Source organism: Accipiter gentilis, chromosome 9 (genome assembly GCF_929443795.1).
Source record: "Accipiter gentilis chromosome 9, bAccGen1.1, whole genome shotgun sequence".
NCBI classification, from domain to species: Eukaryota; Metazoa; Chordata; class Aves; order Accipitriformes; family Accipitridae; genus Astur; species Astur gentilis.
In genome coordinates, this window is record NC_064888.1 from 27,149,749 (window position 1) to 27,174,326 (window position 24,578).

Sequence of the window (24,578 nt, forward strand, 5' to 3'; positions counted from 1 at the left end):
CTCAATATGCATACAGTAAGTAACTCCCTCAGAGAGCAAAACCATGCCATGTGGTACTTATCCATATTTACTATCCCCCTGCACTATGAATTTAATAAGCACACATGCTGTTGAGGGGGAGGAGAGATAGGAAAGGAAAAAAAGCAGTTAGAATCTTCAATGTTACATTAATTTTTTAGCTATGATGAACCAAAGGCAATTTACATACTTGACAGTCCTATGTTACTACTCCAGTGGAGGTGTTCGGGCAAGGTGAAAAGAAGGATGGATACAGACTGAACATAACCCTATCCATAACACTGCATGGGATGGCTGGAAGACTGTCTATTAGGCAAGGAGAACAAGGCTGAGTTGTCAGTAGACAAGTAAGGGAAAAAAACCAACACCTTCACCTAAGCATAATTTCTGGAAATGAAATGTGTGAAGTTTGTGCTGCTCATTTTTATGAACTCGCAGCAAGGCTGGAGAATCATCAACCATCCTGCATTTTTACCCAGCAGCTCTCTTATCACATGGATTGTTTACATCTCTTTAAGTGTGGCACAAGAGAAAACCATCTAGTCAGAGACCAAACTTGTCCACCCTGAGAATATGTAATTTGAGCAGAGACCACACTACAACTATCTATCAAAAAGTTCTAGTAGACTAATTATCAACTCTCCCTCTTCTTATTTGTCTGTGTATAAGGATGAAATGCTTGAGACAACAACATCATATTGTGCACATATTTGAACTCTATCATGAAGTATACATAACAAACACAGAGGTGGTAATTTAAGAACACAGAACAGATACAGCATATGTACAGTTTTTCGAAAACTTAAATGTACATGTAGATTAAAAAAAAGTGGAGTCTTTTCACCTCCTGAAGCAGATGGGATATTGCCATTGATTTCAGTGAGGTCAGGTTTACAGTCAGGTACTCTGCAATTTTCGTAAGCACCTGGGAGGCCCACTGCAAGGTAGTGAACTTCATGCGTTGACAGCAACACAAAGAGTTAAAAATCTGCATATGCTTTGGTAATGTTCTCTTACAAATGTAATCAACTATTAAGTATACTGCTCTAGCGCACTAGCAAGTATACTCCATTTGTAAAAAAAATAAAAGTGAAAGTTGATTTTGCAATAGCATAAATTTCACTGTAGCACTTTACTTTTAAAGAGGAAAAAAGGATCACCAATTTCCAATATTAACTCTTAAAGTGTGCAGACTAGCAAAATTCGATTTTCCAGGATGCTAGAGGGGACAAGGGGGGGAGAAATCACACAGTATTTAAGTCATTTCATCTCCACATAAGTGACTACAGCAACTATATAATGAAGACTTTATTTTTACTACCTGCTCATTACTTTTGATTTCTGACCCTCTGCCTCCACAAAGATTATCTTCATTATTGTTTGCGCTCATTGCACCGTTGCTTAATTCTGGAGACCTAATTAGGTTTGATCCGTATCTGTTCCCACTGGGTTTTTTCGTTAACACTGAAGCCATCTTGTTAAAATGTGGTAAAGAATTTTCATTTGACCCTTGAAAAGTTTCAGAAGAGTCTTCCAACGCCATGTAATTGTCTAGCATTTTTGCTCCAGCAATTGATTGATTTGGGCCTTTTAGCATACCAGCTGTATTTGGCATTTCAGAGGTAGCATCAGAACAGTCTTCTTTATGATCAGATGAAGCAAAACCTATCTTTTTACCATTAATAAGAGACATATGTTCTTCTAGATTCATGCCAGACACCTGTGTGCATACACATGGAGCTTCTAAATGAAGATCATTAACCTGGTGATTCTTTGGTTCTATTTTTGGTGGACTACTAATAGCAAATGAATTAAGATTTCCCTTTGAAAAAGCAACCTCATTATTATTGTCTAGAGGTAGTGACTCTTGTGTTAGCAAGTAATTTTTCCTAGCTAGTGGTCCACTGTTGGTTACAGAAGTAAAAAAGTTATTTGTATCTGCAGGTTCAAGTGGTAGCTTTGGAAAGGTTTTAATTTTTCTCAAAGAACCTTTCTTAAAAATGCCATCTCTCTCCAGGTCAATAACACATGATTTTATATCCAAAGCAACACTAGCAAAACTGTCAGTATACGCTGCATGTATGTCGTCTTCTTTGCTCTTTTTAGCTTGAGTTGCAGGTTGAGAATGTTGAGTTTTCTCATTATCCAGATCAATTTGCATTTCCTTCAAACCACTTTCTCTGCCAGTCACCATAGTAACTATAGAAGAGTCCTTATGACAGGCAGCTGTCACATCTTCCATTGCAGACGAATCATCTGGTATGTTGTTTTTCTCATTTGAATATAATTTAGATCCCAAACTTCTCTGACACATTCTTCCCTTCCACATGTTATCACAGACATCTAGATGCAAAAACAGATGCTTATATTAAATGTGTATTTAAAACTTCTAATCTTTCCTAGTAAATCTTTATATTGCTTTTTCCTACCACTGCTGTTATGTATCTTCAGTACGTTATACAAATTAATTATTTCTGGACAAGTCACTTTTAATCATAAAAGACCCTCTAAATATATTAATTATGTTCATTAAGAGTTGTATGTCCCCTGCTCCCCACCTCCAATCTACAAATATTTAATAATAACTTTTTTGATATCTAGAAAGGAACCTATAACAGGAAAGTACACAAACACAGCATTTTAAAAATCATTAGATATGTCATGCAATATAAAGTTCTAGGCTAAATACATTTTAAGGTTACCTTGAGAAGCACCAAATGATTCAATTGAAAGAACCCTTCTTCCAACAGCAGACAGGCTTCGACAAATACTACTTGATGAAGCAATCTTCAGTTTTTCTTCACATAATGACAAAATGCTCTAAAGAAAATTAGTGTTAAATACTTATTTAATAATGAATAGAATTGTGAATTTTGACTAAAGTGAATCATGTTAACTCACACAGTACATCTGAATTTATATGATGCTACATTGAAGGTCTTTCTTGCACTGTTCATTATACCGTCTGTTTCTATTATATGGTTGAATTAATTTCTCATTTTTACCATGGGCTATCATGAAATCATTTAATACAGTTCAAGTTCTAGCCTACAGTTAGAACACTAAGAACAACTGATAAAAATTAATAATCTTAAATGTTACCTTTTACGAGTAACATACTGAAAACATAAAAAAGCTAAAGCGTAGATTATTTTTTAAACAGCCAGTGATTCACTTGAATTGAGTGACATAGGCAGGATGATGAATGTTTTTATTACTGGAATTACATTAAAAGTACATCCTGAATCTTTTAAAAAATGCAAAATACAAATATCTAGAAAGCACTGTTCCCAATTAGAGAAAGCAATCATTATGAGATCACAAGAAGAAACAGCATTACATATCTCTTATCTGTAGCTTGAGCATCTGATGGCATTAGCATTGGTGTCACATATGATTAACTACAGACATTCACACATGTAAAAACCTGTCACTTTGGACAGGAAGTAGAAGAGAGCTGCCTTTCCAAATGCATCCCACTGTTTCCTCAGTAACTGTTCCTAGATAAACACTGATGAGACCTCATACTGCTCTGAGGAGCTGCTGTTACTTTCCCATTAACCTGCTCAGCTGCTCTTCTGCTGTTGTGAGTGGAAGGAAGAAATCAGCTGTTGGTTCACATATCAGATTAAGGAAGGACAGGAAAAGGTGAGACAGGTATCAAGCTGTGCTGGAGTCTAGTGAAATGCCTAGAAAAGTCTATGGGTTTTCCCTCCATATAGCTCCCCTCACTCCCTTTTACCCATGAATGGCCCAGTGGAAAAAGAATGGAAAAGAGAACAGAGTCATAAAGCAACCTTCATGTATTAACCCAGACCAGCCTTGACCCACTCTATTTTTGGGCTGATGTAAGTAGTCACCAAAGCTTTCGGGGACTACAGACCAACTGGAGATGATAGGGAGTGCTATACAATCCCTTTCCTGACTATGCTCCAAAGTAAACAAATAGAAATACAGGAGTTGATCAAACAGGCTCTATGTCAGGAACGGTCTCCTGCCTGGGCAGTCCTCAACCAGGGAGGCAATACTATTTGCTTCATAAAAACGAATCTATTCATTCTTCTGTTGCAGGACTCTTTCTGCAAAGTATTGCTTATAGGCACTATACCATTTAGAATTTATGCTATCAGCTCAGAGGAAAAAAAAAAAAAAAAGGAACAGAAAAGTAGATAGCACTATTCTGAAGTAGAACTGAATCCAAGAAAAGTCACATTTGGACAACTGTTATTCTCTGGCTACAGTCTGAAAGTCTGCAAAAACAATGCATTAAAGCTAAACTTTCACACATTAATGTCAAACAACACTGTATTAGGTAAGCAATATTTAGAATGTAAATTCTTTGAAAACATCTTCTTGAAAAATCCTATATATCTTCAAATTCTTTCTAAAAACTAAAGGTAAAAATCAGAGGCTAAGTGGAATAAAATACAAAACCAATTAAGATGTCTAATCAAATACTATTAAACATTTATGTATTTACAGAAGAACTAGTTAGTAGTAACGCTTTGAACAACACTGCTTTGAACATGCCAAGGAACAGAGGTTTCCTGCAGTGTGGCTACCTCCATCCCCTTCTTAAATGCAATCCAAACATCATTTGAGGCACCATGCAAATTTCACAGCATAACGCCTGTGCTCTTACTTCTAATGACCCTCTCTCTGTAAACTCAATATTAAATGGGAAGAAACAGTTAGTGAGAAAATTTAGATCCAACAAGTGTATTCACCCAACCTTCTTAAAAATTGAATCACTGCAAAATATCTACATCTGCTTTTCAGGTTGTATCACCATTAGATTAGAAAGAAGAACTTCTGCTGAGTCTAGGAAAACCTCACCTTTCTTGCAAAATCTGACCATATTACACATAAAGACCATCTCTCTATTAATGAGGACACATACAGAAATATTTTTGTCACTTTTTTAAAACTGAAAAACATGAAAACCAGAAAACTGTGTAGGGCTGTTTTACCTCAATATCTGGCCTATTTTCAGGATTCTCTTCTTGCATTTGTTCCAGCAGAGTATGCAGATCTTGCCCAAATTCTGATTCTGTCTCGGGTTCTACTATATATTCTATTGCTGCTTTCAACGTTGCACCCAAAGAATAGATGTGTGCCTGCATGAAGTTTAAAAAAAGGCATTAAATACGTTAGCAATTCTCTCTCTCCTGCCAAAAAAGCTCTGAGATCACAAGGGATCCAGCTTACATTGTTTTCATTTTTAACTTACAAGGTAACAGTTTACTGGAAGGGTGGTTTAATTTAAACAGGAGCAACAAAACGAGCTTCGGTCCTGCTTTAGGGAATATGTTTGTTGCAAACAAAAAGCAATAACCCTGTGTGGTCCAGCTAGAACCTTTTTTCTTCCTCACCAATAATCAGTACTACAATTGTTCATCAGCTACAGTTAAATATAAAACTCAGCCCCCTGTGTTTGTGCAAATATTTAAGTTAGAAGCATGCTGGAAGATTGCAGTGGCATTTGTCTTAGCAGGGGAAAAAAAAAAATTACTCTGACTTATAAGTGCTATCAAGCATAAAGAAAGCAAACAGAAACAATACAGCATAATATAACTTGTCTCTGAAGACTCTTATGAAAGAATTTTAAGAAATACTCCATGTTTGCCACCTCTGCTTCTCTTAAAATCCACAACCTTGTGATGAGCTCCAATAAAAGCGAAGGTGAGCCAACAACTTTCTTAGATCTAGTGTTAATGCATTAGATTTGCCATACAACACAGCTACCTCTTAATTTTAGAAGTTTTCTGCTTCTTAAAAAAAAAAAAAAAGAAAGGAAAAAAAGAGAAAGACATTTTCAGATCTGCTTTAATAGTAATGGTAATTCACCCATGATGGCCTGTATTTTAATGTTCCATTCAAAGAACACAATTCAGTAAAATTTATAACCAAGATCATAAGTACAAGTTTGTGTAAACATTTCAATGGTGATGCAGTACAGCCAGGAATTCAAGTGTACTGAACACTGCCCTCTCAGGTTTACAAATACATACATAAATAAAAGAATGACCAGATTTGTACATTAAATCTGATTATACTAATGCATTTGCTATATGCTTTACTATTTTTCACCCTAGAAGGACAACTGACTCTAAGGTCAAAAGCAACTTCCTCCCCTATTTTCTCTTTAAGGTGTATTACTGTCTCTAAGTTGTATGAAGGGGAGGTGACCTGTTCTGCAGGTATGCATATTAATTTACTTTCTAGTGATGCAGGGCACCTCCATGAACGGGAGTGCAACACCACCTTATTAGGAAGTGTGTGTGTGTGAGTATGTCACTTGGGCAGTCCCACTTCTTCCCCCTCCTCCATGGCCCCCCCAAACCAAGAAAGCATAAACTAGTGCTGAATTCTGGACCTAAAGCCTTGATTTACCCTTGGGACACATCAAGATTAGGGGAAAGGTCAGAAAAACAAACTATATGACATCTGATCTAAAAAGAAAAGCAAAGCAGTAATTTCAGTCTCAAGTTCTTCGCTACTCTACTTCACCATTAAGCAGAAGAGGTAACTGAAGACTCCTGGGGCTTTTTTGAGAATCTCAGGGGAACTCAAGACTGGAGTTGGTACAATTTTTATTTTGATTTAGCAGAAGAATGAATGCCATTCATCTATTAAAAGAGTAAGGGTTACTTCCCCCCTTACCCCTGCCTCCCCTTCACCACATTAAGCTACTATAGCCCACTTAGTGTCAGTAGCCCTACTGAAATACACTGTTGACAGATTTTTTTTATTTTTATTTTTTTTAAGATAAAACAAGACTATGTTGGCAAAAGGATATGAAACTATGAAGCCTGAGCAAATAACCTACTAACAAGGTGATGGGAAGACAGTTATTGCTTCATACTTCCTGAAGTTACCACTACCTTCACACATACTTATTTCAGCTGCAGCAAATGAACTCCACCCTGGACTAATAGAACTACTCACAAAGGAAGTACAACTCCTATTAATCAATGTTTTGAGGATGATGGTCTTACAGTCTGCCCAAGTTAACTTGCTATAAAACTAACTAGGTATAAATTAACACCTTTCTAAGCCTGCCCAAGACTGAAGGCCTGAAAATGTACCTGCCTGGAGAAAAATCAATCAGTCTAGTTTTACACTCTAGTATAGTTCCATCTGTGGAAAAAATTTAACCAAAGCTCCTTCCCCAACATCCAAGAATTTATTAAGATCATTTTAAGTTTAGGGTTTTTTCTGCAGACTGTTTCATAAGCTTTTGAACAGTGAAGAGGAAGTATAGAGTGTACAGCTTATTCCTTTACTTTGATATTAAATACTTGGTTTCAGTGAGCTATGCCATTTTGCATTTCTCAATGGACAGCATAACAGAAAACTGAACATAAAGTTAAAAAAGAACAAGGAAACAAAGACAAATTCCTAAAAATATAATACAGCTCTATTTAAAGAACCTTTTGTATAAATGTAATATTGTACTGTGGAAGTTTAATATAGTCAATTTTAGTAAGTTATGCATTTGATATGATCTGCAGCCAGTGACATCACCTCTGTTCCATAAAATGACTATTAAAGAAAGAAATTAATCACTCCTCTAAGAACTGAAGGAAAAAATCATGTTATGGATGTACACTGTGCAGACCAAGCAATGTCAGAATACCAGATGAAATAATGCCATATACTGTGGGGACACTTTTGAATTCCGAAGGTACTTCCGAACAGAATAACCAATTTCTGCTTCCCTATACCACTCCTAACATCAGGAACGGGTAGAAGAATTGCTTTATTAGGAAAATTTGCCTTTAGACTCTAACATCTACTATATAACTGACACCAAGCTTCACTGATGATACTTAAAAGATAATATATTGCTTATGTGCTTTTATATCATGTGGCAAAAGTAAGCAGCACATTACATTTGCTCTATCGGCAAATCTTGCACATCTATTTATTCAGTATAGTGTTCTATTTATAGAAATGCTAAGGTTAACAAAGGCAGCAGCAAAAAAAAAATTAATCTACGTATTCATTCTTGGGGTGGGGGGGGTGGAGGGGGTGGTAAGAAAGAGAAAAGCAACTAAGACTCAGCCTCCAAAAACAGATAATGTTGTAACACTTGGCATGTCTCTAACAACTCACATCAAGAGGCAGGCTGTAGTCATGTAGTAAGAATTAAAAGCAGTTTACCTCAAATTGTCAACTTACTTGACACATTTCTTTTACCCTGTTTGGCATTTAGTAAACAGAATACTTCAGGGAAACTCAGTGAACTAGAATAGGGATGGAAAAGATGCTTGTTCCTGCCACCTCCTCTTTTTGTTCAGTTCAGAAGTGGTATCTTACATGTGTCTACAGGCATCACTTCCAAAACTATTTTATCATTTGGACATTACCTGTACATTTAAGCATCTCCAAAAGACGTGTGTGATTCCTCAGCATCTGATTTAATCTACAGAATGTAGTGTCTATTCCAAATACACAGTGCATAAGAAGAAACAAGACTTTATCTAGTCTTCCCTCAGTAAGAAATTTATAAGAAATAAAGTATTTCTTATAATACAGAATAATAAGAAAGCATATTTGGATATAATCTCACTATATACAACTCAAATACCAACTCCAAAAGCAGGACAGAAAGATGGGGAACTTAACTTTGAGAGAATAATTTGTCTTCTGACAAATTCTATTCATCCATATGAGGATGGATGTGGACATTACAGGACATAAGAACAGGGAGGGCAGAGCAACATACTACCTCATCCCACTTCTTCCAATGAATAATTTCTGTTCACAGTGGAATGTAACACATATCCCCTAGTCTGCCTTTAAAAGCACAAATGCCTGAGGTGCAAGCAGACAGGCTCCCACTCCCTCCATTTTGCTGTCCTGTTTTAAAGAAGTTCACTGCATCTTTTCTTGTACAAGGGAAAGGCCAATCTGATACTGAATGAAGAAAGATATTTTTTTTTTTGTCCCCCACACAGAAAATTGTTCTGTTGAGGTACTTTCTTTCCTCTGACATCCAGGAAAACTAGTTTTGAAGATGGCCATTTCAATCAACATAGTTTGTAATTGATTTCTATGTTAAAACATTTATTGGGAACTTCAACATCTTTTCCAACTTGAAACTTTCTTTAATGTAAATCCCCGTTTTACCTTTCCCCTCTCCCAGCTCTCCAAACACCACCACCGCCAACCCCACAAGAAAAAGGGGAAAGAAAATCCTACTATTTAATCAATTTACTGAGCTAGCAGTAAACATGGTTAATATGTAAAGTAATCCTTAAAGTAAACCTTAAGTCTTCTAGCTGAACGGGAGCAATGAGAAAATGAGTTTGTGATCATCCACTAGGTGGTGTGTTCCTCAAGTTTATGCATCGAATCTACTTCTACTTACTACGTTATTTAGGCTTAGGAAGAAAATTTCACTTTCTGGGAAAGGAGAACAAGGTGGTAAATGCAATAAATAAAGCAAATTCATAAGTATAAAATATGTACTGCTCACTAGAAGGGACTGCTCTCAGTGAAAACAATCTCACAATTAAGCTAGGGGTTTTTTTTTTAGTGTGTTACAAGGAAAGTAACAAATAGGAAGGGACAGCAAACAGCTTTCCTTCTCCTGCAAGACAAGCAAAAATTGATACTGTATTGGCAGTTAGGAATTTTCTTGAAAAATTAAGAGGGTTTTTTTCCAGTGAAGATTTTTCCTTTGTTTCTGAAAGACCCTCACCTGTTGTAATTCTAGCTAAGGAGAATAGTTTATGAGTTATAGGAACTGTTGCATTACAGGATAATAATATTAATAGCTGACAAATAGCATGCATTTCAAGAAAGATCCAAAAGAAAAAAACAACAACAAAACAACCTCTTCACAATTCCTAAAGAGACTCTTAATTAAAGACTAAATGTAACTTGTTACAAAAAATACAGACCCTGCTGGTAAGACTGCACTATGGTATCAGCTTTGAAAAGTAGGGGGGAAAGTGAGAAAGTCCCATCAGGAAACTGATGTCCAGATTTGGTCTTAGAGCGTACACCTACTCTTAGCCAGAAGCTCGCAAATGTAACAAGAATCGTAGGTAAAATCATAATTGTATGCATCGCTAGGAAGGCCATCATGGAAATAATGTGCCCTTTAAAAATCAAAATGGCAACATGAAGAAAAGATGTTTGAGAAAAGTCACAAGTATGATTTGAGGTCCTGAAAATTTCCTTTCAGCAACAGGCTAAGGGAGCTCACGAATTTCAGAGAAAAATGTGAAGGTCATAATCATACGAGTAGGTTCAAATCAAGGTAAGTTCTAATACTAGAGTGGTTTCCAAGACACAAAAGCATAACAAGACTCAAAAGTGGAGAAAAAAAAAAAGAAAAAAAAGAAAAACATAAAAATTCAAAAGGTGAAGATACTACATATTTTTAAAATGTTCAGGCTAAGTACTAGAAGCACTTACCAAGGGAGAGGACAGCTTCTGCCATCATGTTAAAATTTTATATTATGAGTGAAATACATTCAAAAATGCTTCTGTCAGTTCCAATAAAAAGTTACTGGGCTTGCTGCATGCCATTTTATGACCATTTAACACTATAGGAAGTGAAATCAGAGAACAGTAATGATCTGCTCTGGATTTAAAATCTGCAAATCAAAAGATCAGGAGAGGAAGTAAAAGCTCCAAGCCTACACACAGAGTGTGACAGAGGCTCTGTTGTACTACTGCTCGGCAGGGCTAAAGAACTAAGCTTCTATAGGAACTCATACTTGCAGACAAACACTACAGAAAAAAGCTGACAAAAGAGCTTTTGAATAGTGACTGCGTAAGCATTTAGCATATTGCAATTACGAATAATGACCATTTACATTTTGTATTCAGATTTCAATGAGTTCAGAAATGTAGGTCTTCAGCAGAACTGTAAAAGACAGACCACAATAGAACTAATACTTCCTGTAAAATATTTCTGACTAAATGATAAGCTATAGGAATAGTTTAAGACAATTCTTGGTTTTGACATTCATATCTGACTCTTATTTTACCTTGCAGGTTTTTTTTTTATTGAGATTGCTGCACATACGTAGGTATTTCCACCCTTTCACAATTCAAAGCATTTAAAGGTTCCATAAATGAAAGCTTCAGTGTTGTTATAAAACTCAAAGTTTTATAAACAAATTCAAGATAATGCTTGAGAAAATTACTATTGGGAGAAAACATTTAATATTTACTTCTGTCTTTTTTCAATGTAGTCACTCTAAAATACACTATATTTGTTTGGAAAAGAAAGTGAGAGGGTAATGTTCTTCAGCAACAAAATGAATGGGAAATAGCCCTATTATTTTTAATACTTTCCTTCATTACAAAGGGACTAAACACTTTTCCACATAACTGTAATTACTGGAAGGTGCTGTATTAAATATTAGCTTTTTATTCATTTGGCACTTTGGATGCGTAGATAATTAGTCTGCAGAATGTGCTAAAAGTGCTAAACCACTGTAGACTAATCACAAAACATGCACTCTAGCTTGAATTGGTAGCAAATGCTGGAAAAACATTTTAAACCAAAGCTGTTCTTGCAGTTTGTCCCTTCTAACTACAGTTGCTACTTACCTTTGTCTGAAAAAATTCTCTCCCAAAAGACTTTGAAAAAAATGGGCACAAAAATGCAGCGACAGATCAGATTTTTTCAAATAATCCACTCACAGCTGAAGTTTGCAGGTATTTCAACCCTCAAATTGCCTTTTAATTTACCTAACAGCTAAGTGAAACCTTTCAAGTTTTAATATGTTCTTAGGCAAATGTCAGTTTACATTACAAGCAAGGCTTCATAGATACAATCATCTAAAAAGTTATCCTACAACAACATCAGGAGAACTGAACCAAGCAGAATCTAAATGCACTTGGAAAGAGCATGTATCACATATACTATGACTGAAAGTTGTCTAGTCCCTACATTTTACTATGTTTTAGTTTCTTGTGGCCTTTATTTATATCATTCAGTTTGAACTGTGGAACTCTAGTACATCACTCTAATCTCACTGTTTTGTAGTTGTGGGCTTCTTGTCTGTAATGGTTTGTGACAACTGTTTTATCTCCATGAATTTGTCTTTATCCACATGCAACCTTTTGCATCTATGTTTTGCAGCAAGAATTTCTATAGCTTACTGCATATAAAGAAGTATTTCCTCTTGTTTGAGTTCACCTGTGTTCATCTCATTGTTGCTACCTACTTCTTCTTTTATGAGGGCTGGCAAATACTCACTCCATGGCTGCCACCATGGTATACTTCACAGATTTCTAGCATAATTTCTCCCTCAGGGCATTCTCTTCCAAGCTAAAGAATATTACTCTAAGTAATTGCTTCTTTTATGAATGCTGTTTCACCATCTGGTCCTGGAAATTTATTTTACTGCTAATTTTGTCAAGTTGGTCACTAGTCTATTCTGACACACTCATTTGAGCCAATTTTTTTATAATTCCCCATAAAGAAGAGTTGCAATGTAAGAACCTCCTGAAGGTCCTACAAGATGAAAAAAATTAGACAGTTTTTCTGCTAAGGCTTTCTTTGAAAAACTCTTTTGTATCTTGTTCATCTGCAATCATTGCAGACTTTGAGCAGCATTTCTGTGTTTTGATACATTTGGAAAAAAAATTGCTAGTTTTTCAGACTTTTGTAAGCTTTTTACATACTTTTTGACTTACTGCTAATCACCTCCTTAGGCTGCTGTATACAAACTTTTTTTTTTTTTTTTTTTTGAGATCATGTTTGACAGGAGATACGTGTTTTTTTTTGTTTTTTTGTTGTTTTTTTTTTTTTTTTTAAATAAATCTTACAATAGGCAGTCTCCATGCTACCTGCACTTTATATTAACAAAGATATGTTTTGACTTTCCATATGGCTATGTAAAACACGGGTGACTACTGTCCATAGATTAAACTGCCAGCATCTATAGCAGTAATTAATTTGAAAGACAATATTGTCAATCCAGAGCTACATGCAGAGAAAAAAACAAAGTCAAAAAATACAAACTTTCCAACTGGACCTCAATATAATTTCAAGAATCTGTTACCTTAATTATTGTAGTGAAGACTGAGATATACCTTAAGCCACTGGCAACCATGTTTGTAAACATTCATTTCACTTTAAGAAGTCACATGAAGATGAACATACACAGAAGCTTGACCAAATTTAAACCATGCTATGTGCATGAAATTACTCATGTGTTTGCAGGGTGAGGACACAAATTAAGAACAGGTTTCTTACACTTCCATCCCATTTTCAGGCTCCCTTAATCAAAGATCAGCACCCCAACACAGATGAATAGCACCCTAATTGACTCCTCTCCTGCAGGACTGTAGAAGAATAATTATGACAGGTAAGGAAGAACATTGCAATAAAACTGCTGGACACCTCAGAGGTTAGATAGCAAAAGTTACACACATTTATCTTTAAAGCTTCTTGAACAATGCAATTTTTCAAAAACTTCCTTTGAAACTGAGTTTCACGTGTCACAACTCTCCCTATGATTTATCAGCTGTTAACCTCCTTACTTTTAAGTTACCTGCCACAGGTAATTAATTTATCACTTAATTAAACTAACACAATTTATTCCCTGTAGGTTTAGAAACAAGGAAACCTGGGAAACAGTTATATGCATGCTGAGCAGACTAGTTCTGTCCTCTCTCAAATGTATAAGGTTTTTTTCATTGTAAGGCAAGTATAATGTTATTTGCAGTTATTGAAGTTATTTGTTTAAAAAAAAAAGTATATTTTTATCTTAAACCCAAGAGAAGGTGCTTACTGGTAAAGTCTATCACTCTTTGAGCTCAGTAATACATTTGTACAATCCTGTATTGGGGGATGCTTATTCCACATTTTGGAGCTGTAAAACTTCAGTGCAACGCTTCCAGTTAAGAACACTATGGGCCAATAAACTCAAATAGCATCCCAGATGCTTTAGCATGCTATAAATCAATGACATCAGGACCATGATGTGTAAAATAGTTATTGCTGTACAGTAACCAGTTCACTCTTCTTTGAAGTAATAACCTATGTAGATTTTTTTTTTTCTGTTTTTTTTTGGTTTTGTTTTTGTTTTTTCCTACAAGGAACATATATAAGAATCTCTGATGAACTGCGAACGTAAAAAGCTGGCCAAACATTTCTGAACTTATCCCACTGCATAATATATTGCTAAAACCAGATTCAAACCACTGATTTTCACAGAACAGTTGTAGGTGACTGAAATAGCAAATGAGCATGTAGCTCTAGTGTATATATCATGAATGTAAACAGACGAGCATAAACAGGAAGGATTTGTTTTTTGGGGGAAAGGGGAGGGTTGGGGCTGGTTTGGTTTGGGTTTTGTTTGATTGTTTCATAGGGGAATGATTTCTGCAGAAGTAAACCTTGCTCCTTCTCTATTCAGGCATAGAACTCATGTATAATGTGATAGGACTTGAAGTGTATAGCCCATAACCAAAACCAATTTTACAAGGAAAGTGTAACATACATATTTCATTCATGTGCTTCTTCAAAAATTGATTAGAACAGCATTCCTGGGTAAAAAGGCAACACCTATTGCCATTACAATTGAGAGAAAAGAGGAGGCATTGGTCTGGGTTTTTTGGGTGGGTTTTTTTTTTTTGTTTGTGCTTTTTTTAAACTTGGTGAATGAGCTCAAAAGTTCAAGAATCCTGGGGTATGTATATACTAACAGGTTTATATGAAACCTGCTCCAAGTGTTCATCTAAGCCTAAGTCACTTGCAATGCATTTCCCAGGAGACAAGACCCTTAGCTTCAAAAGCATGTTCTCAATTGTTCTTTGAAATGCTGTAACTAAGGAGAATGATGTGCGAGTGAAAACCATTTTGCCATAATCCTGAAGGCTCTGTTGACTAAATCTCAAGCAACCTAATAAGATAACTCTACAACCACCTAATTCACAGTGAAAACTGAACTAGTCTCAAAATTTTATCTGGAGATTAGGAAGTTGTCCATTCTGCCATCAACTTCTAAGTCAATCAGTTCCTGAACCTTTCAAGAAGAAAGTGGTACTTATGAATACCACTGGTGAAATGCCTCCATTTTCAGTTTATGCAAATGGTAAAGATTAATTGTTTGTCATTGTTCCAGGGAGTATAAAGTCTCCAGATCCAGCCTAGCAATGATCATGGATCTTTTAGTGACCTGAATATCCATGTAAAACAGACATAAAATTAATGAAAGAGAAATCTTTTGATATCAAGTAATGACAAGGAATAATTTTGCTGGAGGTCTTCATGTTGCCTTTAAGGGTTCAGGCTTACATTTCAAAAGCATTTTTGAGCATTCTAAAGAGTAAATGATGGAATTAAGCAGAGAGTGCAATAGAAAATTAAGTTCTGCCAGTAAGACCGGTATGATGATGGGTTCACCAAAGAAATGAGTTTGAATGGGTAGCACCAGAAACTGACAGATAATTCTACCAGGACTAAGGAAGACAACTTCATCCATAGCAGAAAAAGGCAGAACAGTTAATGTGGAAAAAGCTGGAGATAAACAACCGATCCAAAACATTTGTGTCTTTAACATTAAGGAGCCTAGAGTTTCATGACGCTGCACAAGCATAATAGGAGAAAACAATCTGTCCTCTTTTCCATAGTTTTTTGCTCATGATATGAACTATCTGCAAATTTATCCAACACAGCTCCTCAGGCTTCTAAAAGAGTAAACTTCAAGAACCAACTGTTTTAAGACAGAATACCAAGTCCTCTTTCACTCCCAATCTTCCCCTCACAAAACAAAAATCCTCAAATAAGCCGATTTGAAAAATGCTTTTGTGCATCAGAGGATAATCTTCCTCAATCTCAGGGAAAATGTGTATCTTAGCTTTAATAATGCCTTCTTTATAGGAACCTAATAGCTGAATAAGGAAGTAACCTAAAATATTACGTATTTTCATTGAGCAGGTTACCTGTACAGTCAGTCATTTCTCTTCTGAGGGCATTTTTCTGCCTACGAGACAGACTACTCCTGATAAAAATAGAAGTTGGTCTGTGAAAAGTTGTGTTTCAGATTTAGAGGCAAAACTGTAAAAATACCAGCAATATGCTCAAAAAGCCAGCTAGAAAAGACCAATATGACAACTCTGCAAGCCCAACTTCAGAACTAAGCAACAAGCTATAGGTTTTTTAGGTAATCAAATGATAAACTTTAAGTTAGTCTATACATTAAAAAAAAAAGAAACAAGACTGTAAAAAAAAATTCCTGTTGGCCTCATATTCTTTCTTTGGTTAGCTCTTTGTATAAAGCAACTAGGGGGTGATACTTGCTCAGTATTAAGTTCCTGAACAGAACCTCAATTGGGCTGATGATGTAAAAGCAAGAGCAGGAGGATTCCATTTCCTCTTCTATAGCACAGTAGAGGTATAGGCAACCGAATAAAAGTAATTTATTTTTGTCACTGAAGGAAAAGACAGCTTTAAATAACACTCAGAAGATAGAATGGTTTAGACTACAGGAGAAGATAAGTTACCATTTGCTGATGACAAGCCTTGCTGCTGTTAGATAGAATTAGTCTCAAGAGGAGGCTACATGAAATTAGGGGAAACAGAACTCAAGAAAAAAGGCACTAGGTGTTTCAAAAGACTTATTTCCCCCATCAGATAAAAACAAAACCCAAACCCCCTCTAGGAGAACATGTAAAAAGTTTTTTTTTTTTCCTCCTGCACCAAGAGCTAAAGAAAGAATAGAACAGTAGAGATAATACCACAGCAATCAAAGCCACTGCTTTAAAAGACCAGGGAAATGGCAAAGGCAAGACTTTCTTTATACCTTCTGCTGTTTTGATTTGGGAGAAGGATGAAGGCTTTCGTATTTAGAGAAGGACCAACAGCTGAGATCTGAGCACTCGCTCAGTAATGATCAACTATTGAGAAATACTGCAGTACCAAACTGTCAGCTCAGTTTTCTTCAGTAGGACCAACAAATATATACCCCGAACCTTTCTTTATCTCCTAGAACAGCAGGTTTCATGTGGCATTTCAACCCATGCATTTATATGCATATAAAATATTTGTATGTGTATGGTATATATCAATCCAACTGCCTTGTCACATTTCATAGGACTATGCCATATGAATCTTAACTATTTAGTTCTCAAAAAATACGTAATACATTTTAGCTTGTCTTTTCTATTTGCACTAGTTATACCCCTTTCTGTAGAATAGTTTATTTTTAAGGTTGTTGAAACACTTGGACTTTTATTAATCTAGTATTAATCAACTATAACCCACTGAGAACTACAAGTCAACAGCTGTCACATTCTAGCAGAGACAGGCAGTGTTCAGCCCTTTCTGGTTCCGATTCTCTCCCAGGTCGGAGATCAGCATACCCCACTCCTGCCATGAGCGCAAAACGCAAGAACAGGTTCTTAGATGAGAAAACAGAGGAAGTGTGAACTTACTTTCTTCCCATTCTCTATCCCATACTTCCCCCTTTCCTTCAAAGTAGTATTCAACTCTGTATCACTATTCCAGTTCTTTTATTTCTGAAAGGTTTTAATCCTGCTGCATACTGAGGTTTCTGAACTACTGCATTTTATCACCTCTAAATAATGGAAGTCATTAAACAGAAGCATTATCCAGTCTGCTTTAGATATAAAAAAAAATAAATAAAAAAATAGGCAGACAAGACTGAAAATTCACTTATTTCTGTTACAGAGGTTCACCAGAACAAGCAAAATTGAATAGCCACATTATTAAAAGATTATAAATGCAAGTTCACACATGGCAGACATCGGTCCTTCATCTCACTGAAAGCTCATATCTTAGAAATGTGGGGCTCTACATCAATGAACCTCTGTGTCCGACTCAATGGCAGTTTTGTGATGCAGACAAACAGCTATTTGAAACTGGTTTGAGACAGCCAATGTTTTTAACCTGAGGCAAAGTTGTACTGTAGTGATAGAAATAAGGCTATTAATGAACTGACCAATATTTAACTATCCCTGTTGTATCTCCCATTGGTCAAATTTCACAAGTCTATACTGTACTGCCCAGGGCAAGAAAATGAAATAGGAACCATTTTCATTAGGAAAAGGTTAAAGCTCTTCTTATTTAGAGGAGGGAATCAGGACTCAGTATTGGTTTATATGGAAGAAGAGTTGTTTGATAAGCCCAGTATATAGTTAAGTAGGTCAATTTTAAAAGAAGCCTCAAATCTGTATTTTTGCATCTCAGCCTCTTAATGTTTTTCTATAACAGAAAAATACACATTCTATACTGCTCTCTACAATAGCATACTAGTAAAACATTACAAAATTAGACGCCAGCCTTTATACTCAAGATGTTTCTAATTGACTTCTAGCTCAAGATTCAATGAGAACAAAAAGTGGTCAGTATTTGCTATAGCCAATACAGACACACCTTCCAGCTTAGAGGAGAAGCAGAAAGTGAGGTCTTTCCATCAATGCAGGCAAGTAACAGCTTCAGTCATCAGAAAGCTTTTACTGAGCACAGCCACATTACATACCTGCATATGCATTAAGAGTAAAAGGGAAGATGACGATAAATGTACTGTATAGAAATTCACTTTTGCTTTGGAGTTAGTGTGGATCATAACTCTAAGTTTCTCTCCTGTTCCCCTTCCTTTCTTTGCAGCACCAACATTTAACAGTGCCGTTACTAGGGCACAATGGTAATATAAGTCTGTAAGGAGATAGCAAAGTTAGAGGGGAAAAAATTAACATGAACAGATACCCAGGAGGTTCTCTATTTTAGTCCAGTGCTGTCCTAGAGACCACCGGTACCTGCTTGGCTGCCTTTTTTGCCCTTGCACTGTGACAATGCTTACACAAGGAAGAGGAGGACATAACAGAACTACCCTATTAAATGCTGCTACAACAGCTTAGAAACACAGCCAGTTCAAAGTCTCTTGAGACTTTCAGAAACTGCAGTCCTTCCTCCAACCCCACAGGCTGGAACTGTGGCAGCACTAAAGAAGCCACCAGTTAGAAAGCTCAGCCACACTTTACTGTTGGCACCAAAAGCCCCTTTCACAGCTACTTCCTTCTTAACATCTTTCTCTCTAAAAAGTCTATTCTATACCTGACACTGAAGCTGACAACTCCCTGAAGGGCTAGTTTTTACCTTCCTACTCTCAACAGTAATTGAAGTTGGTGTAATTATTCCCACTTTACAAATGGAGAGCAGGTCAGGAAACAAGACAGAAGTCTAAAACAGACCATGTGAAATCAAGTACTTTCCAGTCCTGTGCATTGTCATTTGGACAAAACTCAGATCTCTTGCTATTTGAAATCCCAACTAGAAACTGAAATTTTTAACAGTGTTGTTTCAGACACCAGGACAGTAACTCATTTCAGTTTGCTTCCTGTGTCTATTACCCTTGTGTGCTTGTGAGTGCCAGCTAAGTTTAGTAACTAATTAGACTGGAGTCACAATTCCATTAGAGGTCTGGATCAGTAATTCACCAAGCAGGAAACAAAACATCTCTTGTTGAAATAACTGTAGCTTTATTTGAGGGATTTAAAAAAAAAAAAAAGAGTTTGAAGAGGAAGAAGTCATCCAGTAGCTATACAAACCTCATTGTGTGCTTCCATTTTAGAAGCCACAAAATAGGTCATGCTCAAATCAAGCGAAACCTCTGGCTGACATAAGTATTTTAAAAAAGCTGAGCTTTGACACTGGGGTAACAGCTATCAAAGATCATCCTGAACATAATTAGTAGTTCCAACACTAATTTTTTTTCTTTATATTGAAATGGGACTGTTTCAATACAAACAGTACTTCCCAGTTCTCAACAAAGCATACTAAGCAGCTGCAAAAACACTCCTTTGACAAAGAACAACCGAGTAAGGTCATTACCAATGAAGAAGCAAGCAGTGACACAAAAGATTTCACGCCCCTGTAAAAAGGGCAGCTTATTGATATACTACAAAGAATCTTATAATACTGAGAAAGCACAAGGGTCCAGGGTTTCCTCAGAGAGATGTACATAAACCACTGCTATTCTGCTATTGCCTACTAGGAGGGTTACAACTAGGGGTGAGGGGATAGACAAAAGTATCAATGCCTTTGAAAAAGAGAAGAACTTTAAGTATTGGCACCATGAAGGAAACAGCTAGCTTGAAAAGATTACAGTATTATAAACCCCTGTAACAAGTACATAAGGATTAACCCACTGTAGGTCTTAGAAATTGCAAAAGCAAGCAGAGGTCAGTGTGGAATCCCTAGCAGAATTTGATCTGGTATTGAAGTACTTAAAATTGAACCAAACTCTGCAAGTGGTAAAGCCTCGAAAGTTGTCCAAATACTCAGAATCCCATAGTTGTCTGACAAAACGCACACAAATCTCAGAGTAAAACAATGCACCTCTGCCTCAACAAAGGGGAAAGCCCTAGCTTTTCAGTCTTGTGCCTTGTCCTATGATGGTCAACAGGAAACAGCTGAGACAACAGGACACTGTTGTAGCATGGCTCTCCCTCCTTTGCAAGGCTCCCCAACTTGCTAGATAAAGAAATAGGAGCCATGGACAGAAATCAGTGCACCCAGACCTTTCCCCACTTCACAACAGGCAAGGCAGTGTATGTTCACTTCCTTCCATGCAAATGTATACCTTCATGTATCTTCATCAACCTTTGCAAAAAGAGTTAAACAGTCAATGTTCAGAGCCACTCCTGATCCAAAAAGCTTTCACTGACTGTACAATTGTTGTTTGTCCTGTGCTTGGTATTGGGATCCACTGGGGCTTAACAGGCTTGCAAGTACTACTGAAACAGAAGAGTTAAGTAATAAATCTCTACACAGATGAGTTTTACCCAAGAGGGATACAGTGGCCTTGTATATCAGACAGAACTAAAATTTCAGGTCACTCAATATTTCCACAGTCTTCTCAAATCCCCTTTTCACCTTGTCCCATCCCCTTGGTCTTTGAACCTCTTTCAGTGTATCCGTTTGCTATATGCATAAGAGTTCAGCAACTCCTAGAGGAGGAGAACGGGTTGAGGGGAAATGCAGGTTTGCCAGAGGAGCAAATAATTCCACAAATCTTGTGTTTCTGTGTCAAGTTTTGGAGGCTTGTTAAGGGGCAAGGGATGGAGAACATATTTATGAAGTCCAACAAAAAGAACAAAACAAAACCCAGTCACCTTCAGGCGACACTGGGACTTGCTTTCCTCACCCACATCTGAATATAAAAACAACTACAGTTGCTAAGTTTACATGCAATAGTGGTCACCTCCTAACCAATGCCCACCTGCATTGGCCCCCTGTCCCCAAACAAAGACTCTCCAAAAAACCAGCCTGGGGGTAAGAGGAAGCACAAGCACAAAACCACTAGAGCTCTGCTGGCCTATATAACTACATTAACAAAGCACAGCAACAGGGAAAAATGTTGCATCTCTAACCTTCAAAGACTGTACTACTTCATATTCTATACTATCTTCCTGCCTTATCATTCTCATGTTTCTTGTAGTATTCCGCACTTCCAAGGTTCACTTATCCTTCCCCCTCCTCCTGAGGAAATACAGAGAACTATAAACACAAGTATGAAGGCTATAACTACAAAAAGTAAAAGGTATTTGTATTGAAATGTAAAGAAACAGAATAATTTTTTTAATACCTTGACTAGAACATGTTGCTAATTAAAGCATTTGAATTATCTAAGAATACATGCCAGAAAAAATACTGTATTAAAAAAAAAAGGATATTAAGCAAGCACGCAAGTGCTCCTGCAGCATGCAATGAGATGGTTGGCTTGGGAGGCTAATGAATTAGTATAAACAATTTAAATCTGATTTAATTTAACAATGTAGAGCATTTGTGCATTGCAAAGCAACAGATAATCATTTGTTTCTTCATTAAATCAAAGATAAAATTGCTGATTACCCTTCCATGAATTATTTTATTGAAGAGGATGGCAAACAAATTTTATATTTAGTCATAAAAGTTCATGGCTAATCCCCAAACAAGCAAATGTAACCAGTGAAGGATACCAGTGAACATAATATAGACCAGCTGTGGTTTAGGGCAACACATTTTTCAGCCAAAATAGATTCTCACATTTTAACAGTTAGTGAACAAATGTTTGTACAGAAAATTAATATAGCATTTTAAGTTTACTTTTTATTTCCACAAACCATATCTAAACAGCACAATTTATTATTCACAATCTTTAAATGTGTTAAAATTATACACTGAAAATGCTGAGCATTTGGTACTGCTGCCAGAAGTACTAAAACGATTAAACCCCCCCTCTATTTTACAGATAAATTTATGAACTTGCCTCAAAAGTGTTACCGGTGATATCAAATTCTGGTGGAACAAAGGCACCCTCTGGATCATCTTTGAAAGCAAAAGGAAATGTGTCAGATTAGAAATTAGTAGCCTTGTTTGTTTTTTAAAAAAAAAGCCAATTTGGTGATACAAATTTAATGATACACTCATATCTAATACAAAAGAAACTACGTATATAGCAGTCTTGGTTCACTCATATCTGATGTACAAAGAACTCGTTATCCATGTTTCTAGTACTGTAAATAAAATAAAGTGCTATTTTCAAATCTTCTGCAAGAAGATACCATACTTTTCCTACTAAGAAACAAAACTGACAAAACACTCCCAAAGAAATATATCTACTATACCTAACCACTTCTTGCCTTCAGACATTTATGTTTGGACCAAGTTATCACCTAAGCTGGTGTGGCTCAGCTGTGGCTTGCAGGTTTGATTTGATTAATGGGACATTTCCATTCACTATTTTCCACTGCAGACCTGGGGGATAAGGGTTCAAGCAGCAAAACCAACCTGAACAGCCAATTACCGCTCCATCTACAGGCCAGCTTAGAACCTTGACCTTTCTGCTTAGTTTGTTTTAATTATGACAAAGGAGTTGGAGGCACATTCCCCACCCATGTGCTGCTTAGCAGACAAATGAGCTACTGCAGCAGCCACTTTTAAGTGAAGAGGTGGAAGGAAGAAAGGAACATCTTAAGACAGATTGATGTTGCTGCTGCATCCGAGCATGCATGTAGTAGTATCACACTGTACTGATATCACACAAACCCAGTGAAGAACAGCAGGGGGTTAAAAAAAGTGCCCAAAGGAAAACCTACTCTTCATGTACATATTCAACTCATCTATACTTCTGTGAAGCCAATGGATGATTGAGATTACTTACAAGCAAAGACTCCAAGTTTCCCTTCTCAATAGGGAGGAAAAAAAAAGTATGCTCACAGGTGTAGCATACTCATCATAGCTTTAGCTCCAATAGAAGTTTTGTGCCTGTACTTCAGAAGTGAAATGCAAAGCTCTTTTATTTTGAAGATACTAAACTCAGTTATATGGTAGAGAGAGCCAGAGAGGACTTTTTTTCACATATTCATATATTGCAGCTACCTGGCATGGCTGACTACGCAGCTGCCAGTAACTGATTTACAGTTCCTCACTATGTTCCCGATTCTACTTTCCCACTGAAAAAGAGGGGTACACAACTAATTCTGCATTCCCCTCTGTGGAATTCCTGGGAAGCAGGGCTTCAGTATGCAGTGGTTGCTCCAGAAGACAAAAGTCCCCACTTCCATCTCCCCTTACTTAGCTTTTATAGCTGAGCTGATGTCACATGGAGCTCTCCTGGTTATGTCCCCTCCCAAGATCTTGCCCAGCCCCAGCCCGCTGTTGGGGGGGGGGGGGGGGGGGGCAAAATGTTGGAGAGACAGCTTTGATGCTGTGCAAGCACAGCTCAGCAGTAGCCAAAACACTGGTGTGTTATCAACACCTTTCTAGCTACCAATGCAGAGCACAGCACTACGAGGGCTGCTATGGGGAGAATTAACTCCATCTCAGCCAGACCCAATACACCCCCACCACATTTTTTCCTGATATCTGTAGTGGCAGAAGGGGAAGAAAACTAATGGACAGAAGATGTTTTGTCCCCCCCTCTTTCCCCTACTCCTAGACTACTGGTCCTTCTTTTAATTTCCCCACTACCTTTTCCCTTTCTTTCAACAGAATGCTTTAAAGGCTATACAAGCATATAATTTTTATCACTGGTAAAGCTCACTGTATTCTTTTAATATAATGTTTACAATGGAAATTTGTCTGATTTGAAGAGACAAGAAGATATCAGAGCCCTTGGCAGAACATCCTATTGAATGTTTGTCACTTTAGCACCACAGAACCTGCAGGAAGCAGAACACTGCTAAAGCAGAGACGACAGGCTGTTCATTTTCTCTCACTGGCAAGGAAATCCAGAGGTTATAATTCTCTTCTGGAAGAATAAATCCACAGGCAACAACTATAGGGAAGCAAAAAGGACAACCTCCAAGTGCCTATCTAATAAACTATATTTTAGCCAAATAGTAACAACATCTGAGGGAAAGGGGAACAGAAACAGTCAAAGACACAATGGAGTGTGTGTGTGGGGAAATAGAGTACATACATACCTTTTTGCATTCCTAAAAAACCCGCAACTTTCTTTAAAGAGAACTAATGAAAAGTCTCTTCCTCAGAGACCAACATGACTCCAGGGAACAAAAATCTTTGTACATTTGCTTTGCATGGGAATTTGTTATCCCACATTTTAAGCACTTGA

The 24,578-nt window shown here is 36.9% G+C and overlaps 1 protein-coding gene across 1 annotated transcript in view; it reads right to left on the minus strand.

Annotated features, from left to right (window-relative positions):
* Nucleotides 1-24,578, minus strand: part of KNDC1 (kinase non-catalytic C-lobe domain containing 1) — a 67,976-nt gene that overhangs the window by 36,875 nt on the left and 6,523 nt on the right. Inside the window, exons 3-6 of the mRNA XM_049810502.1 lie at nucleotides 22,272-22,330; nucleotides 4,989-5,135; nucleotides 2,721-2,838; nucleotides 1,340-2,361 (exon numbers count right to left, since the gene is read on the minus strand). Coding sequence (XP_049666459.1) covers nucleotides 1,340-2,361; nucleotides 2,721-2,838; nucleotides 4,989-5,135; nucleotides 22,272-22,330 — 1,346 coding nt within the window. The remainder of the gene's footprint in view (nucleotides 1-1,339; nucleotides 2,362-2,720; nucleotides 2,839-4,988; nucleotides 5,136-22,271; nucleotides 22,331-24,578) is intronic.